This window comes from Rhinoderma darwinii, chromosome 10, assembly GCF_050947455.1.
Source record: "Rhinoderma darwinii isolate aRhiDar2 chromosome 10, aRhiDar2.hap1, whole genome shotgun sequence".
Classification (NCBI taxonomy): Eukaryota; Metazoa; Chordata; class Amphibia; order Anura; family Rhinodermatidae; genus Rhinoderma; species Rhinoderma darwinii.
The window spans coordinates 19656203-19678712 of record NC_134696.1 but is presented as its reverse complement, the minus strand read 5'-3'; the positions used below and the strand labels follow the sequence as shown (position 1 = coordinate 19678712).

Below are 22510 nucleotides of genomic sequence, written 5' to 3'. Positions count from 1 at the left end.
AACAGGGCGTGAACTACCCTCAAGCTGCCACACGCCGATTGGACAGCATCAGAGGCAGGGAAGTTAGCTCCACCCCGTTGGCTAACTATAGCAAATTAGAATAAAGGGAGCCAACATAACAGTGGGCCATATCTCTGAAACAGGTGGTCCAGAAAAAAAAGAAAACCAGTGCTGGAATAGGGGAGACAGCGCAGGTCAGGTCAGTAAACCAGTTCAACTTACATGTCCTAGTGACAGGTCCTCTTTAAATCAGATGTCCAGTTAATAGTCACTATCTATTTCTGCTGCTTACCTTTCTATTTTCTCCAGAGTTGGCTGCATTTCACTTCTGATCCTTTCAGGCACGGCTATGATCAGTGACTATAGCTTAGCTGCATTACCTGCAAGTAGCCTGAAATCCATCTCCTGTCTCATCAGAGGCTTAAAGCGTCTCTGTCACCACATTATGAGTGGCCTCTCTTGTACATGATGTGATCGGCGATGTAATGTAGAGAACAGCAGTGTTTTTTATTTAGAAAAACGATCATTTTTGACAGAGTTATGACCTATATTAGCTTTATGCTAATGAGTTTCTGAACTGGGCGTGTTTTACTTTTTGGCCAAGTGGGCGTTGCACAGAGGAGTGTATGACGCTGACCAATCAGTGACCAATCAGCGTCATACACTTCTCTCCATTCATTTACACAGCACATAGCTATATCAAGGCAAGCGTAATTTCGTTTGAAATGACAGTTTACAGCTTAATCTCGCGAGATTACGCTTGCTGTCCTGTAGTGTCGGGATTGTATTAGCAAACTGTCAGGATTCTGAATACACATCACGTCCTGGCTGGAGGTAATGTATCTTCACTGTCAGGACACTTCAGTAACGTTATAGTGTGTGTATGTGGCTGCACATAGTGATATAGCTATATCGCTATGTGCTGTGTAAATGAATGGAGAGAAGTGTATGACGCTGATTGGTCACTGATTGGTCAGCGTCATACACTCATCTGTACAAAGCCCAATTCGCAAAAAAGTAAAACACGCCCAGTTGTTCATTAAGAAAGTCATTAGCATAAAGCTAAAATAGGTCATAACTCCGTCAAAAATGAATAAAAAACACTGCTGTAATCTACATTACAGCACCGATCACATCATGTACAATATAGGCCACTTATAATGTGGTGACAGAGCCTCTTTAAGTTGCTGCTCTGTCTGTCCCCAATACTTTACACTGTAGTTCTGCCTGTTCAGATTAGCTGCTGTAGAGAAGGACAAGCCTACCACAAAGTCAGTGCATGGAGAACGGATTTCCATTACAGTAAGGACAAAATGATTAACTAAGTAACTAAACCACAAGTGAAAAAATTATCAGGTCAAATGAACGTTCACTGTACAGGAGAGACTCAAAAGGACTCTTGGCAACACTTGTGCAGTAAATGTTGACAAGTATCTAACTATAGCTTAAAACTCGGATGCTGTTAATTTTGCTACTACTTTAACTGTCAACATGTGACACTGTTGGTCACTCCATACATTGCACAGTGTGCGCGTGTGTACCTGCGGTACATCCTATATTATACTTCAGAGCTGCACTCACTATTCTGCTGGTGGAATCACTGTGTACATACATTACATTACTTATCCTGTACTGATCCTGAGTTACATCCTGTATTATACTCCAGAGCTGCACTCACTATTCTGCTGGTGGAGTCACTGTGTACATACATTACTTATCCTGTACTGATCCTGAGTTACATCCTGTATTATACTCCAGAGCTGCACTCACTATTCTGCTGGTGGAGTCACTGTGTACATACATTACTTATCCCGTACTGATCCTGAGTTACATCCTGTATTATACTCCAAAGCTGCATTCACTATTCTGCTGGTGGAGTCACTGTGTACATACATTACATTACTTATCCTGTACTGATCCTGAGTTACATCCTGTATACTCCAGAGCTGTACTCACTATTCTTCTGGTGGAGTCACTGTGTACATACATTACATTACTTATCTTGTACTGATCCTGCGTTACAACCTGTATTATACTCCAGAGCTGCATTCACTATTCTGCTGGTGGAGTCACTGTGTACATACATTACTTATCCTGTACTGATCCTGAGTTACATCCTGTATTATACTCCAGAGCTGCATTCACTATTCTGCTGGTGGAGTCACTGTGTACATACATTACATTACTTATCTTGTACTGATCCTGCGTTACAACCTGTATTATACTCCAGAGCTGCACTCACTATTCTGCTGGTGGAGTCACTGTGTACATTCATTACATTACTTATCCTGTACTGATCCTGAGTTACATCCTGTATTATACTCCAGAGCTGCACTCACTATTCTACTGGTGGAGTCACTGTGTACATACATTACGTTACTTATCCTGTACTGATCCTGAGTTACATCCTGTATTATACTCCAGAGCTGCACTCACTATTCTGCTGGTGGAGTCACTGTGTACATACATTACTTATCCTGTACTGATCCTGAGTTACATCCTGTATTATACTCCAGAGCTGCACTCACTATTCTGCTGGTGGAGTCACTGTGTACATACATTACTTATCCCGTACTGATCCTGAGTTACATCCTGTATTATACTCCAAAGCTGCATTCACTATTCTGCTGGTGGAGTCACTGTGTACATACATTACATTACTTATCCTGTACTGATCCTGAGTTACATCCTGTATACTCCAGAGCTGTACTCACTATTCTTCTGGTGGAGTCACTGTGTACATACATTACATTACTTATCTTGTACTGATCCTGCGTTACAACCTGTATTATACTCCAGAGCTGCATTCACTATTCTGCTGGTGGAGTCACTGTGTACATACATTACTTATCCTGTACTGATCCTGAGTTACATCCTGTATTATACTCCAGAGCTGCACTCACTATTCTGCTGGTGGAGTCACTGTGTACATTCATTACATTACTTATCCTGTACTGATCCTGAGTTACATCCTGTATTATACTCCAGAGCTGCACTCACTATTCTGCTGGTGGAGTCACTGTGTACATACATTACTTATCCCGTACGGATCCTGAGTTACATCCTGTATTATACTCCAAAGCTGCATTCACTATTCTGCTGGTGGAGTCACTGTGTACATACATTACATTACTTATCCTGTACTGATCCTGAGTTACATCCTGTATTATACTCCAGAGCTGTACTCACTATTCTTCTGGTGGAGTCACTGTGTACATACATTACATTACTTATCCTGTACTGATCCTGAGTTACAGCCTGTATTATACTCCAGAGCTGCACTCACTATTCTGCTGGTGGAGTCACTGTGTACATACATTACTTATCCTGCACTGATCCAGAGTTACAGCCAGTATTATACTCCAGAACTGTAAAAATTATGTTTAAAGTTGGACATTATTAGGCTTGGGGTGGAGCTGCACTTTGAGAAGACTTTAATAAATTCTACAGCAGGGGTCCTCAATTGGCATACAAAACTCCCAACCATGACGCCAATTGTCCGGACCAGTGGTGTCACCGGACGACTGCCACATTAAATTGTATCTGCATCCTTAGGACGCAAATACAATTGCATTTCTATGGCAGGACAGAAAGCTATCAGCTTCCTGCTCCGCCATTCACTACGCTACAGGCCACGTCAGGCCTGCAGCCTATAAGACGCCGGGACAGGGTCGCACTGCAGGCTGGCACGATGACATCACTGCATCGCATCGGGCTACGCATGGGTCTGGTCTCAGCACCCCAAAAGCCTCAAGCATAACGTGTTTGAGGAGGTCTGCTGTGGAGCTCCGTTCATTGCGGGGACGGGGAGTACAGGTTCTTTTTATTATGTGTTTGTGGGGCACTATATACATGGGGTCTGTGTATGGTGCCATCTGCAGGGGATCTGTGTGTGGCATTCTCTACAGGGGGAACTGTAGGGCACTATCTACAAGAGGCATTGTCTGGCACTATCTAAAAGGGGCATTGCCTACACGGGGCACTGTGTGGCAACTATCTATAAAAGGCACTGTGTGTGGCACTATCTACAGGGGTTACTGCATGGCACTCTCTATAAAGGGTAGTGTGGCAGATAAGTCTCAGATTTCTGCCGCAGATCCTCGGGTCAGAATGGCCTATGGCAAATCCGACCCGTATGAACATTACTGTTCAGCTTGGACCACCACCTGATTGCAGACCCAGGTAAATGGACCTTCACTGAAAATAGTTGAGTACCCCTGTTCTTTAGGAAAAGATTTCTGGTTGTTGGAAACCTCAGACCTGACATAATTCATTCAGCATCTCCTTATACAAGTGATTTAGGAAAACACAAGTCCCCAAGAATCCACAAGCCTTGGAAAAATATCCTGGTTTATTTCACATTGTATTTATTTCTGGTGTGTGGAGCAGAAAGTAGAAAATAAACCTTTTCATGCAAATTCCTGGTCAAGTCTCTCGGATGGCCGCCTGCGGGATGGACAATCTGCTTGGCAGATGAGAAGGATTCACATTCTGTTGTGGAGCGGTTAATAAAAGCCATCACGTTCGATAACCAGCCCTGTGGGTGCAGCGATGGACCCCCACCCTCATATAGACAAAATATGACATCTATTCATCTATTCTCAGCCTAGAGGATCACAGTCTGCATAAAGGGATCACAAGGGAGGCCCTGAGGTAACGCTTCGCCTTGGTTAAAACAAAACACAACAAGCTTCTCTATGAAACCGGGATAAAATATTGAGCAGAAAAAGAAAAACACATGGCCGACAGCGGGTTTTCAAGGGTGTGCCAGGAAGAGACTTTGCAAACAAGAAGATGTGCAATTAAAAAATTCTAATAAAACCTGTATGTAAATATTCAATAAATAGGTACCCACCTCCTGGCACACGTCTCGGGACAAGCACCGCAACTCATTTGGAATTTTGAATATTTGGCATAGTAACAAAAAAAACAAAAACAAAAAAAATAATAAAATATTCTAATACAAAAATTATATATATATATATAAAGTAAAGTTCGTATAGTCCGATATCCACAGATCTGATGCCAGACTATTGGATCTTCGGACCTTTGAGCATCCTGCATGGTAGTGTTCCAATGACACATAAGAGATTGCACCAAAAACCAAGGATTCTGCAGTCTGGCCTCTGATTGGCCAATCTCATGGGTCTGGACTCAGGCTTTCATGCCCCAGACTAGTGCAGTTCAAAGCTTAGTTTTGATGTTGATTGGGCCTAAGGAGCCCCACACACGAGCGTGTTTGGTCCGTGATATACGGTCCGTATGGCGGCCGCATTTCCTGGGCCGAACACACTGCAGGGAGCCGGGCTCCTAGTATCATAGTTATCTATGACACTAGGTGTCCCTGCCTCCCCGCGGAACTACTGTCCCGTACTGTAATCATGTCTTCGGTACGGGACAGTTTTCCCGCAGTGAGACCTAGTGTCATACATAACTATGATGCTAGGAGCCCGGCTCCCTGCAGTGCGTTCGGCCCGGGAAATGTGGCCGACATACGGACCGAACACGCTCGTGTGTGAGGCTCCTAAAAGAAAAGGGAAAAACCCTGCCCTTGCAAATTCCTAAGGATGGTCATGTCCAGTTGAGTTTAATATATTTTCATATGTAGTGTCGCAACTGGCTGAATCCAGATGCACTTGGGACACTAAACCTGAAGTTGAATACAATCTATTGTTCCCTTTTATCAGCCATTTCAGGCAGAGGAGAAAATGACTATAGTGCTGGGATGACAAAGGAAGTCCACAAAACCGTCTCCCCCCATGATCGCTACTGTAGGTCACATATCTCCGGTGCTGGGAGACTCCAGATACATTTACATCCGTAGGTGTGACCGATTATAACACTGCTGGACTATTATAAGCGGCTCCTTTAAAAGCCAAGGAATATGCGGATACAGACATCATGTAACGGACAAGAAAAAAAGCCGGGTTACAGCGACATAATGGCTTCTCCACATGTAACCTACACCAGTGGTATGCAATGTGTGGCTTTTTAGCTGTTGAAGTACTACAATATCAGTACATGATGAGAGTCGTAGTGCCACGGCAGCTAAAGATGCACAGGTGGCAGAGCAAATGTTAGGACTGTTACAAGAAAGGGTAAAACCAGTTGATCCTTACTAAAGAGAATATGGCTCTGGTAAAACAAGTGTCATTTTATCTGCATATGCTCATTATTATATATTATTTTTAACAAGTTTTTTTTGTCTTTTTTAATAATAGGATATAGTAAAAAAAACAAAAAAACAAAAAAAAAAAAAAAAAAAATTCAGCTTGTCGGATTGATGTGAGGATAATCCAGGGAAGCGGTTCCAGGTCTGGGATATACGAGCTCTGAATATCAAAGTTCTGCTCCTGGAATGGTCTAGTTGTCCGCATCGATCTTGTGAGCTGAAAGAATGGAGAGAAATAGGAGGCCGATCATAAAATCACACTAAGAGCCGATATCACAGGCAGCGCGGGGGGAGGACATTGCCGCGCTCCGTCAGCTTTCCATGCAGGATGTGGTTTCATGTGGATGTGAAATGTTAGAAGAAAATTCAGGACATCCTGTTAAATTGGGAAAAGGGGGCGGGTGGCAATATTGGTACCTTTAAATGTGTCTATAAGGGCCAGGGGGTGCGTTACGTTCCCTTTCCTGTCACCCACCACTCGTCTCGGTGGGTCTACGTTTCCTGCCACAAGCTGCTGTTAATACCAGACCTGTGTATGCAGACCGTGCAAGCCAAAGGTTGGCGCATCTGAACAGCAAGAACAGGTAAGCTATGGGCACTATATGGCACATAGTAAAACGGTACCATTCGTATGGGCACTGTATGGAGTCATTGGAGTGTAATGTGTACTAGTTTTCTGGGCACAATATGGCACCATTAATTTGGAAGTTAAATAGTGCTATATAGTGCTTAGAAGACATTACATATCTCGGGACAGTGTAGCTTTTCTGGGTTCTTCATGGCACTATTTATCTGGGGGTAGCGTGACATTGTCTGGGTACTTTATGGCACTATATATCTGGGGTAGTGTGACATTGTCTGGGTGCTTTATGGCACTATTTATCTGGGGTAGTGTGACATTGTCTGGGTACTTTATGGCACTATATATCTGGGGTAGTGTGACATTGTCTGGGTGCTTTATGGCACTATTTATCTGGGGTAGTGTGACATTGTCTGGGTACTTTATGCCACTATATATCTGGGGTAGTGTGACATTGTCTGGGCACTTTATGCCACTATATATCTGGGGTAGTGTGACATTGTCTGGGTGCTTTATGGCACTATATATCTGGGGTAGTGTGACATTGTCTGGGTACTTTATGGCACTATATATCTGGGGTAGTGTGACATTGTCTGGGTGCTTTATGGCACTATATATCTGGGGTAGTGTGACATTGTCTGGGTACTTTATGGCACTATATATCTGGGGTAGTGTGACATTGTCTGGGCACTTTATGGCACTATATATCTGGGGTAGTGTGACATTGTCTGGGTACTTTATGGCACTATATATCTGGGGTAGTGTGACATTGTCTGGGTGCTTTATGGCACTATATATCTGGGGTAGTGTGACATTGTCTGGGTACTTTATGGCACTACATATCTGGGGTAGTGTGACATTGTCTGGGTGATTTATGGCACTATATATCTGGGGTAGTGTGACATTGTCTGGGTGCTTTATGGCACTATATATCTGGGGTAGTGTGACATTGTCTGGGCACTTTATGGCACTATATATCTGGGGTAGTGTGACATTGTCTGGGTACTTTATGGCACTATATATCTGGGGTAGCGTGACATTGTCTGGGTGCTTTATGGCACTATTTATCTGGGGTAGCGTGACATTGTCTGGGTACTTTATGGCACTATATATCTGGGGTAGTGTGACATTGTCTGGGTACTTTATGGCACTATATATCTGGGGTAGTGTGACATTGTCTGGGTAGTTTATGGCACTATATATCTGGGGTAGTGTGACATTGTCTGGGTACTTTATGGCACTATATATCTGGGGTAGTGTGACATTGTCTGGGTACTTTATGGCACTACATATCTGGGGTAGTGTGACATTGTCTGGGTACTTTATGGCACTATATATCTGGGGTAGTGTGACATTGTCTGGGTAGTTTATGGCACTATATATCTGGGGTAGTGTGACATTGTCTGGGTACTTTATGGCACTATATATCTGGGGTAGTGTGACATTGTCTGGGTACTTTATGGCACTATATATCTGGGGTAGTGTGACATTGTCTGGGCACTTTATGGCACTATATATCTGGGGTAGTGTGACATTGTCTGGGTACTTTATGGCACTATATATCTGGGGTAGTGTGACATTGTCTGGGCACTTTATGGCACTATATATCTGGGGTAGTGTGACATTGTCTGGGTACTTTATGGCACTATATATCTGGGGTAGTGTGACATTGTCTGGGTGCTTTATGGCACTATATATCTGGGGTAGTGTGACATTGTCTGGGTACTTTATGGCACTACATATCTGGGGTAGTGTGACATTGTCTGGGTGATTTATGGCACTATATATCTGGGGTAGTGTGACATTGTCTGGGTACGTTATGGCACTATATATCTGGGGTAGTGTGACATTGTCTGGGTGCTTTATGGCACTATATATCTGGGGTAGTGTGACATTGTCTGGGCACTTTATGGCACTATATATCTGGGGTAGTGTGACATTGTCTGGGCACTTTATGGCACTATATATCTGGGGTAGTGTGACATTGTCTGGGTACTTTATGGCACTATATATCTGGGGTAGTGTGACATTCTCTGGGTGCTTTATGGCACTATATATCTGGGGTAGTGTGACATTGTCTGGGTAGTTTATGGCACTATATATCTGGGGTAGTGTGACATTGTCTGGGTAGTTTATGGCACTATATATTTGGGGTAGTGTGACATTGTCTGGGCACTTTATGGCACTATATATCTGGGGTAGTGTGACATTGTCTGGGCACTTTATGGCACTATATATCTGGGGTAGTGTGACATTGTCTGGGCACTTTATGGCACTATATATTTGGGGTAGTGTTACATTGTCTGGGTGCTTTATGGCACTATATATGTGGGGTAGTGTGACATTGTCTGGGTGCTTTATGGCACTATATATCTGGGGTAGTGTGACATTGTCTGGGTAGTTTATGGCACTATATATCTGGGGTAGTGTGACATTGTCTGGGTAGTTTATGGCACTATATATTTGGGGTAGTGGGACATTGTCTGGGTGCTTTATGGCACTATATATCTGGGGTAGTGTGACATTGTCTGGGTACTTTATGGCACTATATATCTGGGGTAGTGTGACATTGTCTGGGTGCTGTTTGCCACTATATATCTGGGGTAGTGTGACATTGTCTGGGCACTTTATGGCACTATATATCTGGGGTAGTGTGACATTGTCTGGGTACGTTATGGCACTATATATCTGGGGTAGTGTGACATTGTCTGGGTGCTTTATGGCACTATATATCTGGGGTAGTGTGACATTGTCTGGGTGCTTTATGGCACTATATATTTGGGGTAGTGGGACATTGTCTGGGTGCTTTATGGCACTATATATCTGGGGTAGTGTGACATTGTCTGGGCACTTTATGGCACTATATATCTGGGGTAGTGTGACATTGTCTGGGTACTTTATGGCACTATATATCTGGGGTAGTGTGACATTGTCTGGGTACTTTATGGCACTATATATCTGGGGGTAGTGTGACATTGTCTGGGTACTTTATGGCACTATATATCTGGGGTAGTGTGACATTGTCTGGGTACTTTATGGCACTATATATCTGGGGTAGTGTGACATTGTCTGGGTACTTTATGGCACTATATATCTGGGGGTAGTGTGACATTGTCTGGGTACTTTATGGCACTATATATCTGGGGTAGTGTGACATTGTCTGGGTACTTTATGGCACTATATATCTGGGGTAGTGTGACATTGTCTGGGTAGTTTATGGCACTATATATCTGGGGTAGTGTGACATTGTCTGGGTACGTTATGGCACTATATATCTGGGGTAGTGTGACATTGTCTGGGTACTTTATGGCACTATATATCTGGGGTAGTGTGACATTGTCTGGGTAGTTTATGGCACTATATATCTGGGGTAGTGTGACATTGTCTGGGTACTTTATGGCACTATATATCTGGGGTAGTGTGACATTGTCTGGGTACTTTATGGCACTATATATCTGGGGTAGTGTGACATTGTCTGGGCACTTTATGGCACTATATATCTGGGGTAGTGTGACATTGTCTGGGTACTTTATGCCACTATATATCTGGGGTAGTGTGACATTGTCTGGGTGCTTTATGGCACTATATATCTGGGGTAGTGTGACATTGTCTGGGTACGTTATGGAACTATATATCTGGGGTAGTGTGACATTGTCTGGGTACTTTATGGCACTATATATCTGGGGTAGTGTGACATTGTCTGGGTGCTTTATGGCACTATATATCTGGGGTAGTGTGACATTGTCTGGGTACTTTATGGCACTATATATCTGGGGTAGTGTGACATTGTCTGGGTGCTTTATGGCACTATATATCTGGGGTAGTGTGACATTGTCTGGGTGCTTTATGGCACTATATATCTGGGGTAGTGTGACATTGTCTGGGTACTTTATGGCACTATATATCTGGGGGTAGTGTGACATTGTCTGGGTGCTGTTTGCCACTATATATCTGGGGTAGCGTGACATTGTCTGGGTACTTTATGGCACTACATATCTGGGGTAGTGTGACATTGTCTGGGTACTTTATGGCACTATATATCTGGGGTAGTGTGACATTGTCTGGGTGCTTTATGGCACTATATATCTGGGGTAGTGTGACATTGTCTGGGTACTTTATGGCACTATATATCTGGGGTAGTGTGACATTGTCTGGGTGCTTTATGGCACTATATATCTGGGGTAGTGTGACATTGTCTGGGTACTTTATGGCACTATATATCTGGGGTAGTGTGACATTGTCTGGGTGCTTTATGGCACTATATATCTGGGGTAGTGTGACATTGTCTGGGTACTTTATGGCACTATATATCTGGGGTAGTGTGACATTGTCTGGGTACGTTATGGCACTATATATCTGGGGGTAGTGTGACATTGTCTGGGTGCTTTATGGCACTATATATCTGGGGTAGTGTGACATTGTCTGGGTACGTTATGGCACTATATATCTGGGGTAGTGTGACATTGTCTGGGTGCTGTTTGCCACTATATATCTGGGGTAGTGTGACATTGTCTGGGTACTTTATGGCACTATATATCTGGGGGTAGTGTGACATTGTCTGGGTACTTTATGGCACTATATATCTGGGGTAGTGTGACATTGTCTGGGTACTTTATGGCACTATATATCTGGGGTAGTGTGACATTGTCTGGGTGCTTTATGGCACTATATATCTGGGGTAGTGTGACATTGTCTGGGTACTTTATGGCACTATATATCTGGGGTAGTGTGACATTGTCTGGGTACTTTATGGCACTATATATCTGGGGTAGTGTGACATTGTCTGGGTGCTTTATGGCACTATATATCTGGGGTAGTGTGACATTGTCTGGGTACTTTATGGCACTATATATCTGGGGTAGTGTGACATTGTCTGGGTACGTTATGGCACTATATATCTGGGGGTAGTGTGACATTGTCTGGGTGCTTTATGGCACTATATATCTGGGGTAGTGTGACATTGTCTGGGTACGTTATGGCACTATATATCTGGGGTAGTGTGACATTGTCTGGGTGCTGTTTGCCACTATATATCTGGGGTAGTGTGACATTGTCTGGGTGCTTTATGGCACTATATATCTGGGGTAGTGTGACATTGTCTGGGTGCTGTTTGCCACTATTTATCTGGGCGCTACCTGGGAGCTTTTGTCACTGTAATACTTCTATTATATTCCGCGAGGAGCGGGACGGCAGCGCACCTCCTCCATCAATACTTTGTGTTCATATGGAAGGTTTTGTCTAATGAGGCTGGACTTTCTTAAATATAAACTCACACTGCTTTGGTATCCTAAGTGACTCATTGTCTCCTGACATGACTTGGTGCATAACCCCTCTGAACTGGTAGAGGATCTTTAGGCTTTTATCTTCCCCGATACACGGGTCATAGAACCCAGGCAGTCCGGCCTACGGAGAAAGAAGGGAAACCGTGTTAGAGGCCAGAATGCAGGGACAGCAACTTCTCATTTATTTGTCCTCTAGGGGGAAATATTCATCCTGGAAATAAAACGTACACACAACGCGGACCCTGTTCATTATTGTATTTACCTTAGAAGCTTCTGTGAGGATTAACTTAGAGTCTTTGACCAAACACTGAAGGGGTACCGTCACGTCAATGACTTTCACTTTCTCGTTTTTCCGGCTGTTATCAGTGACAAACTTCCCATACCAGGCATTTAATATTATTAAACCTAAAATAAAAAAATAGACAAAAATGTAATTGGGTGGAGATATTTTAAGAGGGCGTGTCATGTCCCTACACACAGTCTGACAATGTCCAATCAGTGCTCACAGTGTCAGATTATGTAGGGACACACTATTGACAAGGAAAGTGGTAACACCCAGTTGTCGATTAATACATTTCCAGGAGGAATAACAGAGGAACAGCACAAAGAGTTCTAAGAAGGTAATTGTCAGTAGAGCTCTGGTCTTATTTCAGACTAGCTTCTATATTTCTTTTAAATGTGTTCATGACCAGAAAGGTACAGATGGGTCCTAGGGATCTTAAAAACTATTTTTATTTTTCTTACCCATTCTAGACTCCTCAGCTTCTATGATTCTCCGTACAGACTCCTGCATTAAACGCACCTACAAATCAGAAGACACATTAAAGGGATTGTCTGGTTTAGAAAATCAATTTTCCTACACTCTATTAGGGGACTATGAGTTAATAGAGGGGGGGTCCCCTGTTCCGGATCTTTATCTCTTGGGCAGCGTGTAGAGTGGTTCCAAAACGTCTCTCGATCTGAAGGACCCGTCCTGTCCCGAATTACATAGACAACACATCTATATGAATGGACACGATGTAATGCTTAATTTGCCCCTGTGGTGGCGCTGCAGGGAAATGAATCACTTACTGACAAGTTTCCCCACAGAATGGAGCTGATCGCTGGGGGTCTCAGCAGGGGGACACCTTTTGTTCTGCTTATTGTCAAGGGACCCTTTTAACAAGTAGGGATTGTCAAAAGCAGAGAAATCCTTTAGGCTGAAAGAATACGATAAGTATTACGTGTGGTTTTGCCGCGCCTATTTGCGTGCGGCAAATCCACAGTGTAATACAGTACCAGCACAGTCAATGAGAGTCCAGGAAATCTCATGTACACGCTGCAGTATTTTCCGGGACGGAAATCGACCTGCAAAATCCGCAGCATGCCAATTTATCTTGCGTTTCTGCTTGCGAATTGTATCTGCCTAGCGCTGTGGAAAATCGCGCTAAAACCCGCAGCATGAGAACGTGCTAAAGAACGCATCAAAACGTAAAAACCGCACCGAAAAACTGTTTCTTTGTCTCCTATTGTAGACAGAGCAATTGCGGGAGGCTCCTACTGCAGCCAGTTGTCTTACAGTCAGGCACAGGATTGTGAGGAGGAGGAAAAGAAAAGGCGGTGTGTCTGATCTCCGTGGATACATATACAAGCATTTTTTCTGTATTACGAAATTATGTTCCCTGTGATGTGGAGTTTCATACAACGGGAAAAGTAGCGCCTGCGGTGCACAGCAGCATACGCATAACGCATTCTGGTGCATGGATCTAGATCATCTAGAAAGCACCTCCTGGATCTACATTATAGTATGAGAATGAAGGACGATACTCACTGCAGCCTCGGCTTCTTGCTTCTTCTGTAAGACGTCAGACGCCGAGTTTTCCCTCTGCTTCTCCAACTCTCTGTCAATTATAATAAAAAAGGCAAAATTTGCTTAGCAAGAGGTGGTGCCGCTAGATGGCTCAGATCACAGGAGGAGTGCCCGGGCGAGGGGACGGCTGTCTATTGCTTTAAAAAGTAACTAAACTTTCAAAAAACTTTACACACGTCATAGTGACATGTTAGAAGTTTTGATCGGTGGGGATCCGAGCACTGAGACCCCAACTGATCGCTAAAACAAAGCAGAAGTAGCGCTGTGCCGCTTCGTTCCTGATCGGTTTTCCTCATAAACGTATCTATTGAGCCCATACACCGCTCTGAGGAAAGCCCAGCAGAAACGAAGAAGCACGTTGCTCACCCGAAGGCTCCTGCAGCTTAGTTTCAGCGATCAGTGGAGGTCTCAGTGCTCGGAACCCCCCCCCTCTTTAATGTAAAAACCTTCACTGACAAAATGATATCTGGAACAGGACTGCATAAAAAACGCCGACATCCTACCCAGTGCAACGACAGGTGTTTCAACTCTGCAGATTTAGATTTATAGTGAAGCTCCAGTTTGGGGCCCACTTCAAAGTGAATGTCCCCTCTAAACACGATTTGCAGTTTATATATGGACATAATCTATGTACATAAGTGTCACATAGTAAAAAAGGACTTATTACATTATTTATCTTGATCCAGAGCTGAAGTCTGTTTTATACTCCAGAGCTGCATTTACAATTCTGCGGTTTATTAATGGAAACGGTCTGCAAGCATGTTGTCTGACACACTCCTTACAGCAATGGAATTTCCTACAGGGGCAGTTTGCTTTTTCTTACATCCCATTACTGTACAATGCCTGGTATAAAGACACTTCCCAGAATGCAGATCACCAGAGCAAGCACTGTACAGACCCTGAACAAGCAAAGAATACTGGAAGATTTTAGCTCTGGAGGCTGCATTAGTGTGAATGCAGTTTTGGAGTATTATACAGGTTGTAACTCAGAATCAGTACATTGTATTTCTTATGGCTAAAGATTATATATATATATATATATATATATATATATATACACTAAAGAGGAGATTGGGATTCTGTATATTACCATATGTAGAATGTTTATGTTTGCAAATTTAAGGTACCGCCTACTCTCATTTTCCTATAAATAAAGATGGATCCGCCCCCTAGGGTAGAGACGGTTTGAACACCAACCCTGTGCGTCATTGTCTCTCTGGCCGGCCACTCTCTAAACCTCCAAAGAAAGAGAGTATCAATGGATTTGGAACTCAGAAAAATGCACATGAATTCCTAAACAAACTCTATCTATAAGTCAATTCTGCAGCGACAACAGTGACTCCACCAACAGAATAGTGAGTGCAGCTCTGGAATATAATACAGTCTGTAACTCAGGATCAGTACAGGATAAGTAATGTAATGTATGTACACAGTGACTCCACCAGCAGAATAGTGAGTGCAGCTCTGGAGTATAATACAGGATATAACTCAGGATCAGTACAGGATAAGTAATGTAATGTATGTACACAGTGACTCCACCAGCAGAATAGTGAGTGCAGCTCTGGAGTATAATACAGGATAGAACTCAGGATCAGTACAGGATAAGTAATGTCATGTGTGTACACAGTGACTCCACCAGCAGAATAGTGAGTGCAGCTCTGGAGTAGAATACAGGATGTAACTCAGGATCAGTACAGGATAAGTAATATAATGTATGTACACAGTGTCTCCACCAGGAGAATAGTGAGTGCAGCTCTGGAGTATAATATAGGCTGTAACTGAGGATCAGTACAGGATAAGTAATGTAATGTATGTACACAGTGACTCCACCAGCAGAATAGTGAGTGCAGCTCTGGAGTATAATACAGGATGTAACTCAGGATCAGTACAAGATAAGTAATGTATGTACACAGCGACTCCACCAGCAGAATAGTGAGTGCAGCTCTGGAGTATAATACAGGATGTAACTCAGGATCAGTACAGGATAAGTAATGTAATGTATGTACACAGTGACTCCACCAGCAGAATAGTGAGTGCTGCTCTGGAGTATAATACAGGATGTAACTCAGGATCAGTACAGGATAAGTAATGTAATGTATGTACACAGTGACTCCACCAGCAGAATAGTGAGTGCAGCTCTGGAGTATAATACAGGATGTAACTCAGGATCAGTACAGGATAAGTAATGTAATGTATGTACACAGTGACTCCACCAGCAGAATAGTGAGTGCAGCTCTGGAATATAATACAGGATGTAACTCAGGATCAGTACAGGATAAGTAATGTAATGTATGTACACAGTGACTCCACCAGCAGAATAGTGAGTGCAGCTCTGGAATATAATACAGGATGTAACTCAGGATCAGTACAGGATAAGTAATGTAATGTATGTACACAGTGAATCCACCAGCAGAATAGTGAGTGCTGCTCTGGAGTATAATACAGGATGTAACTCAGGATCAGTACAGGATAAGTAATGTAATGTATGTACACAGTGACTCCACCAGCAGAATAGTGAGTGCAGCTCTGGAATATAATACATTCCATAACTCAGGATCAGTACAGGATAAGTAATTCAATCTATTTACCATTTGACCCCACCGATATTGTTATACATACATAATGACTGACTGCATTCAGGTATAAATATTTAGTGTACAATTGCCTCAAAAAATAATTGTATATGTAGATTATATTTTAATTATTTTAGATTTATATTCTATTTTGAGTTATGGTGGGAAAACCCTCTTAGCAGCAGCCATACTAGCGGTCACCCAGCTTTCGCAAAAGCAGATAGAACTAGGAAAAGTTTCCAACTTAAAACAGAATAGGACGTGTCAAGGGTAAGAAATGTCATGATTATAGGGGGGAGAAGTTCTAACGAAACATTCCAGAAACTTAGTTGGTCAGTTTAGCTATAGAAAAAGAAGCTCCGTATTAATGCAAACCTCGTCTTTCCTGCCCATGGAGGAGTTGTCTGTGTGAGTTATAGGACGAGCCGCGGTGAGGTACTTACTTCTCTTTCTGTGCCTTGAGGTAAGGTTTAATAATAAGCCGATGCATCGCTACATAGATAATAAGGGGCCCCACAGTGGCGTAAAACACGGCGCTCGGTAGAAGCTGATCTGTCAGGTGAATGGGGAAGAAATATGTCTGACTGGCTCTATTCAACCTGGAATAAAGAAGAGCGGGAACAGATTAATAGAAACCGTCTGCGGGGCTCTGCGCCACCAAACAAGCCGTAATTTATACTTTGCAACGAATGCTGAATCTCGTCTGACCTCCGGAGCAAAACTCGACACATCTATTATCCCCATCCCTGTAATAAGCAGCTGCTGGTCAGCCTGAACGCCTCCACCATCTATCTGAAGCAACTGGCCGGCCTACAAAATGAATTCATCAATAATAAAAATACTCGAACAAATGCGGTTATTTCTTAAAAGGAAAGTGTCCGAGATGATGTCATATTGTTTGCGCCACAAATTATTATAATTAAGGAGGTTAATTCTGCAAGCTAAAGCTCCTTACAATTCAATATAATACAGCTTGTTACAAAGTAGCAGTGTGCCCCTTGTGGTGGAAGATAGAATACATTCTAGATGACGGAAATCACTTGTTTATGGCAAAATGACGAACGTCTTCAATAGGCAAGAAACAAAGGCTGCAGAACTACAATCCCGTGACGTCAGAGCATCAGTTATACAGCCAAGTATATTAAATCTGTGTCATACAGGTCAATGGAGATTTTCTCTAAATAATAGTTGTATAAAAATCACATTCTGGTGTTTGAACCTGACAATTCTAGAGATAAGCGGCACCACATAGACACCTCTTATCTTTCTCTGTCGAATTTCCTTCTCTTGTGCCAACCACTGACGGACATGTAGTGTTCATTCTCTCTCTAAAAAGGGGTTCTTCAGCAGCTGCACTGTGTCTTATACAATTCTGTGTTCCAACTGCGACAGATCATACGCTCTCTAGCTGCTGCAGAACCTCACACACCTCAGCTGCTGCAGATTATAATACACTCTCTAGCTGCTGCAGAACCTCATAATACACACTTAGGCCTCATACACACGACGATGGACCCATTCACTTCTATTATCCATGGACACTTTCCCGTTTAGTTACGGGAAGGTGTCCGAGCCGTAGAAAGCCGCCGCAAAAGAGGATATTCCCTATCTTTTGCTTTTCACGGACCGCGCTGCCATAGTTTATATGGGAGCACGGCCCGCAGATGCGGGCAGCTGTCCGCGGCTGTCAGCCTTGCTCGCTATCGCCCGCCGTGATTATATCGCCGAAGAACTCCCCCGTAAAGTCCTTTATTCTTGTTATTTAAAAAAAGGGGGCCTATAACCTCATATACAACCACATGTGATTCTATTGCTCCCCTAGTTTCCTCTATCGGAGTACGGGCATTGGCTGGGAAGACAAAGCCTAGCTTACAGAATTAGGCTCAGTTCACCTAGTCTCCAGTGCAGACAGCATGTGGGGAGGTTTCTGCTGCAGCAAGCTCCCTCTCAGCCAGGATAGTGTGTAAACCTCACCTCTTCCTATTGCACTAGTACTGGATGGAGGATGATGAGGGGGGGGGGGGGAGGGGGTGACACAAAACGGATGCATATTTACAAATTTTAGCCTTTGCATCCTAGATTAGTGTATTTTTTTCCTAAAATAATAAGAAAATTGCAAGCAGACCCCATAATACGATTATTAATTCCCCCTATGCATGTAATAACGATATGTAAAGCAGTGCACTCATGCTACAGCCAATCCACAAGACGCCAATAAACGGAGCTGTATCATTTTTTACTTAAGAGGTTAAACTGGGTTGGAAAAGTTCCCACAATGTGAACGAAAACAGAAAAACTCACTTGACTTTTAACGATACTCCTTGTGGCACGCCGACGCTCACTGTGGCGCCTAATACGCTGTGTCTAGAGATCTTCCTCTCTGCGCCGTACTCCACCAACGTCCCAAAGAAGCCTGCCCTGAAACACAGGAGACACGGTTACTGCTTAGACGGTCACTTGCATCACCTTATACCCTGTATCAGCCAGGACTCTGCAGAGCAGAACTCTCTAGGGCAGTGGTCTGCAACAGACTACAGCTCCCAGCATGCTCAGACGTGGCCAGTTGTAGTTTCCTAACAGTTAGGGGTGCGCAATGGGCTGCTCTAGGGGGGAGCAGAGAAGCGTTACTAATAGAGACATCGTCTGAGAAACAAAAAACTCCATCAATTAACCGGTTTTGCCTTGCGGTATAAGCGATCCGCAGTAAATGCGCCCACTCCCTCGGAACCCGTTAGGAGTCTGAGGAATCAATAAGTTCAGTCCCTGGAGTAGCAAGCTCTTGACTTCGCTCCTCACGCCACTGACATTGAAGGGATTAAACAACACATGAATCAATTGGTAGAGAGAAAAATAATCACAATGTTATTAGCGGAGCACCACAGGGTTAATCCTAATTGGATTGCAATAGGCTCATAATTCACTGTCAGCGCATCGACCGATACGCAGGGCTAGAATAGATACAGCACGGAAGAGAAGAAGAACGCCGCCGCCGCTATTCTCATTTTTACAGCTTTGACACCGGGTGATGAAATGAGCGCGTTGATAGCGAGGACTAATCTCCGGACGTCACGGCTACCAGGCTTCTACAATAACCACAGCCGCAACCTCATACGTCTCAATAGCCATCAAAGAGCCAGAATGTAAGACGCAACGGACGAGGCTTAAATAGGTTTTATATGGAAAACGCCATAACTGCAAACATATCAATATGGTAGAGTAATAGTGTGAACAGTCCAGGGATAAGGAGGACAAGCCCTCTCCATATAGACTATTGAGACATATGAAGTCAATAGAGGGGGGTCCTTAATGGGACTGCCGCCCATTAACCAGAGCAGAGATTCCATGCAAAGTACAGATCTCCCTCCAGGGAGTCACTTGCATTGGATGGACAGTCATAGATTTTACCTGGCGCCAAGTGGCTTTCCCGGAGATAACAGCTGACGGCAGCGGTGGGGGTGGCCGTGTGTTTCCCTGCAATTAGCTATAACCATGGGGAACCTGCTTAGTTAAAAGCGGTTCTTCAAAGTGGAAAAATCCTTTAACAGGGGTATTCCCATCTCAGACAGGATATGCCATTAACGTCCGTTAGCCCAATCCACTCGGCGAGACGGCCGCAAACTTGAGAGGTGGCATGGCTTTTTATGTAACTCCACACGATTCTGCGGCCATCTCTCCACCCAGCCTGTAGCTGCTGCTGCTGGCCGCATTGCCTGATGGAAAGGGGATAAAGGGATATATGGGGGCCCCAGAGTTGCCAAGAGGCACCTTGGACCTTATGCCTTCAATTACTAGATGCAGCATATATATGTAACATGGGGGCTCCAGGTACTGAATGGCTTGTGTTTTAAAGTGGTTGTCTCATTAGAAACAACCTTCATATAATACAGCCCCTGGGGCGATCAGCTGATCACCGCCGGGTCCCGGCAAACAGCTGTGGCGAGCCAGCCATTTGTAGTACTAGGAATTTTAGCATTACCTGGCGGTCATTCATATCCATGTCAGTCCTTGTAATACAAGGGGCGTCTTGAATACCCCAGAACAGAAGTCCCCTGTCCAGAGTGGCTCTCAGTTCTGGCTCAAAGAGTGGGGTCCCGAGCAGGGAAGACCTCAATGATGTCGATATGCAGATTTTGTTGCAGAAATTTCTGCGACCGCAACTCAGCTCCAATCATCTAAATGTGGTTGTTTCTGCAGCAGGTTCGGGGATTTCTGCGAGTTTCATTCAGAGGAATAGAACGGATTTTCAGTATGAGAAATTTCTGCAACAAAATCTGCCGCATGTGACTGCGCCCTAATAGGGCATATGGACAGGGCATCTCCTCATTAGACAACCCCTTTAAATCTATATTATATCACGCAACTTACTTTATAGATCCCTTTAGTCGTGTCTGTTCTTCATCTTGAAATTTGTGTTGGTAGCTGACCATCATAAAGGAATGGGGGATTCCAAGCTGAAAACACAAGTAACACAACGCAGCATTAACGTGATACAATAAATCTGCACATGACCTTCGTGTTAACAGCAGATGGGAAAAATATGACTAATTTGTCTCCTGAATTCCTTACTGTAATCTCAGCTGTTTGTGATCCTGTCTTTGGTTTCTTGGACAGGAAGTAGCTGTCTTTCAGCAACCACCTTGGCCATATTAGCGCTCATGGAGTGGATTTTCTGTCACCTGGTCACCCACAAAATACTCCCACCCCCTCTCAATTCTGCTTTCTTGAAGCTTTACTGCGTAAAATATGACCTGGTATCAATGACTAAATGAAAATGTTACTGGTGGAAAACTCAGAGGAAGCGGCACTCATCTGAGCTTTTCTGCTGCTCCGTTTTAGCGATCGATACGGGTCTAAGTGCTCGGACACCAATCAAAATTTCTAACATGTTACAAGTTTTTTTTCAAAGTTTAGTTACACTTTAAAGGTTAAAAGTTTGTTGGTTTTTGAGGTAAAGCAAAGAGAACAAAGAGCTGGTGTTCGGGTGGAGAAAACATCTGAATATTTGCCATGCCTCGTGAATAGCAGGCATTATTGTTTCCCAAAAGGCAAGTCGCCTGCCACCCCTGGCATATACAACATATGGCACCAGCTATGGATCGTCTACCAAAAGGCCCCCTTTAAAAGGAACACTAGACCTAAAACCATTTTATCTCCTTTTTTTGCTACGCAGATGAATGTACTCTTTTGCTTTCTGTTAGCAGCCATTTCAGACTGGGGTGAGCGGTTCTTCATTGTATTGCTGTCAGGAAGTCTCAAAAATTTTTTAATTCCTGGCCCTTTAATTCTGTGTGTTTATTCTCAATTGATACAAAATATCTCCAAAGACCTGACATAGGCAACAACGCTTGCAAACCAATCAGATTTCCCTATTCAGGGCGAAGTTTGCTAATTGCTTTGTTATCTACAGACCGCCGTGTTTTATTATATGGATCGAGAGGTTTAAAAGGGAAAAGAAAAAAAATCAAATAAAACCTTCCTTCAGCTATAAAGTCCCAACACGGGTTTTTTTTTTTTTAATTGAAATTTTAACCGTATGAGCAAGCCAGCTGGGAATGAGATTAAATATCACTTTAGTCAGATGCCAGGGAGCGCCACATTTAAGGAGGTGTTTATAAACGAGACGACGAGCTGTTTAACGGCATCGCTTACAGTGACCCTTGATAATGCGAAACGCGTCGGCTCGCCGTCATGGGCTGGCGAGTGTGTGAGATAGGACAGTGCTGTGAACTGCACTTAGTAGACCATGGCTCGTCCTCACATTGTAGCTCTAATACACGTAGCGGTGTAATGGCACACAGCACCCCCAGCCCCCTTCTGCATTAATAGCGCACTTCTATATTTATGGGTTTTGCAAAAAGCTATGCATCAGCCAAAACAGCCCAAAAAGGAATCGTAAAATGTACATTTATTAAAGAGTGTAATTGAACGGCATAAAACATTCATATAATGGTTATAGCGATTTGGGTTTTAATTATACCCGGTCTCTCCAATTCAACTTAAGTGGAGTGGAACCAGCACTGAAAGACGAGAAGTGGAATAAAAGTCTCAGGCGTT

At 43.5% G+C, this 22510-nt stretch overlaps 1 protein-coding gene across 1 annotated transcript in view; it reads right to left on the bottom strand.

The window, feature by feature from the left end:
* Positions 1–6134: 6134 nt before the first annotated feature.
* Positions 6135–22510, bottom strand: part of DNAJC11 (DnaJ heat shock protein family (Hsp40) member C11) — a 98420-nt gene continuing 82044 nt past the window's right edge. The window contains exons 9-16 of the mRNA XM_075839431.1: positions 20822–20907; positions 18758–18874; positions 16900–17055; positions 13845–13914; positions 12779–12836; positions 12297–12439; positions 12026–12155; positions 6135–6389 (exon numbers count right to left, since the gene is read on the bottom strand). Coding sequence (XP_075695546.1) covers positions 6364–6389; positions 12026–12155; positions 12297–12439; positions 12779–12836; positions 13845–13914; positions 16900–17055; positions 18758–18874; positions 20822–20907 — 786 coding nt within the window. The 3' untranslated portion in view covers positions 6135–6363. The remainder of the gene's footprint in view (positions 6390–12025; positions 12156–12296; positions 12440–12778; positions 12837–13844; positions 13915–16899; positions 17056–18757; positions 18875–20821; positions 20908–22510) is intronic.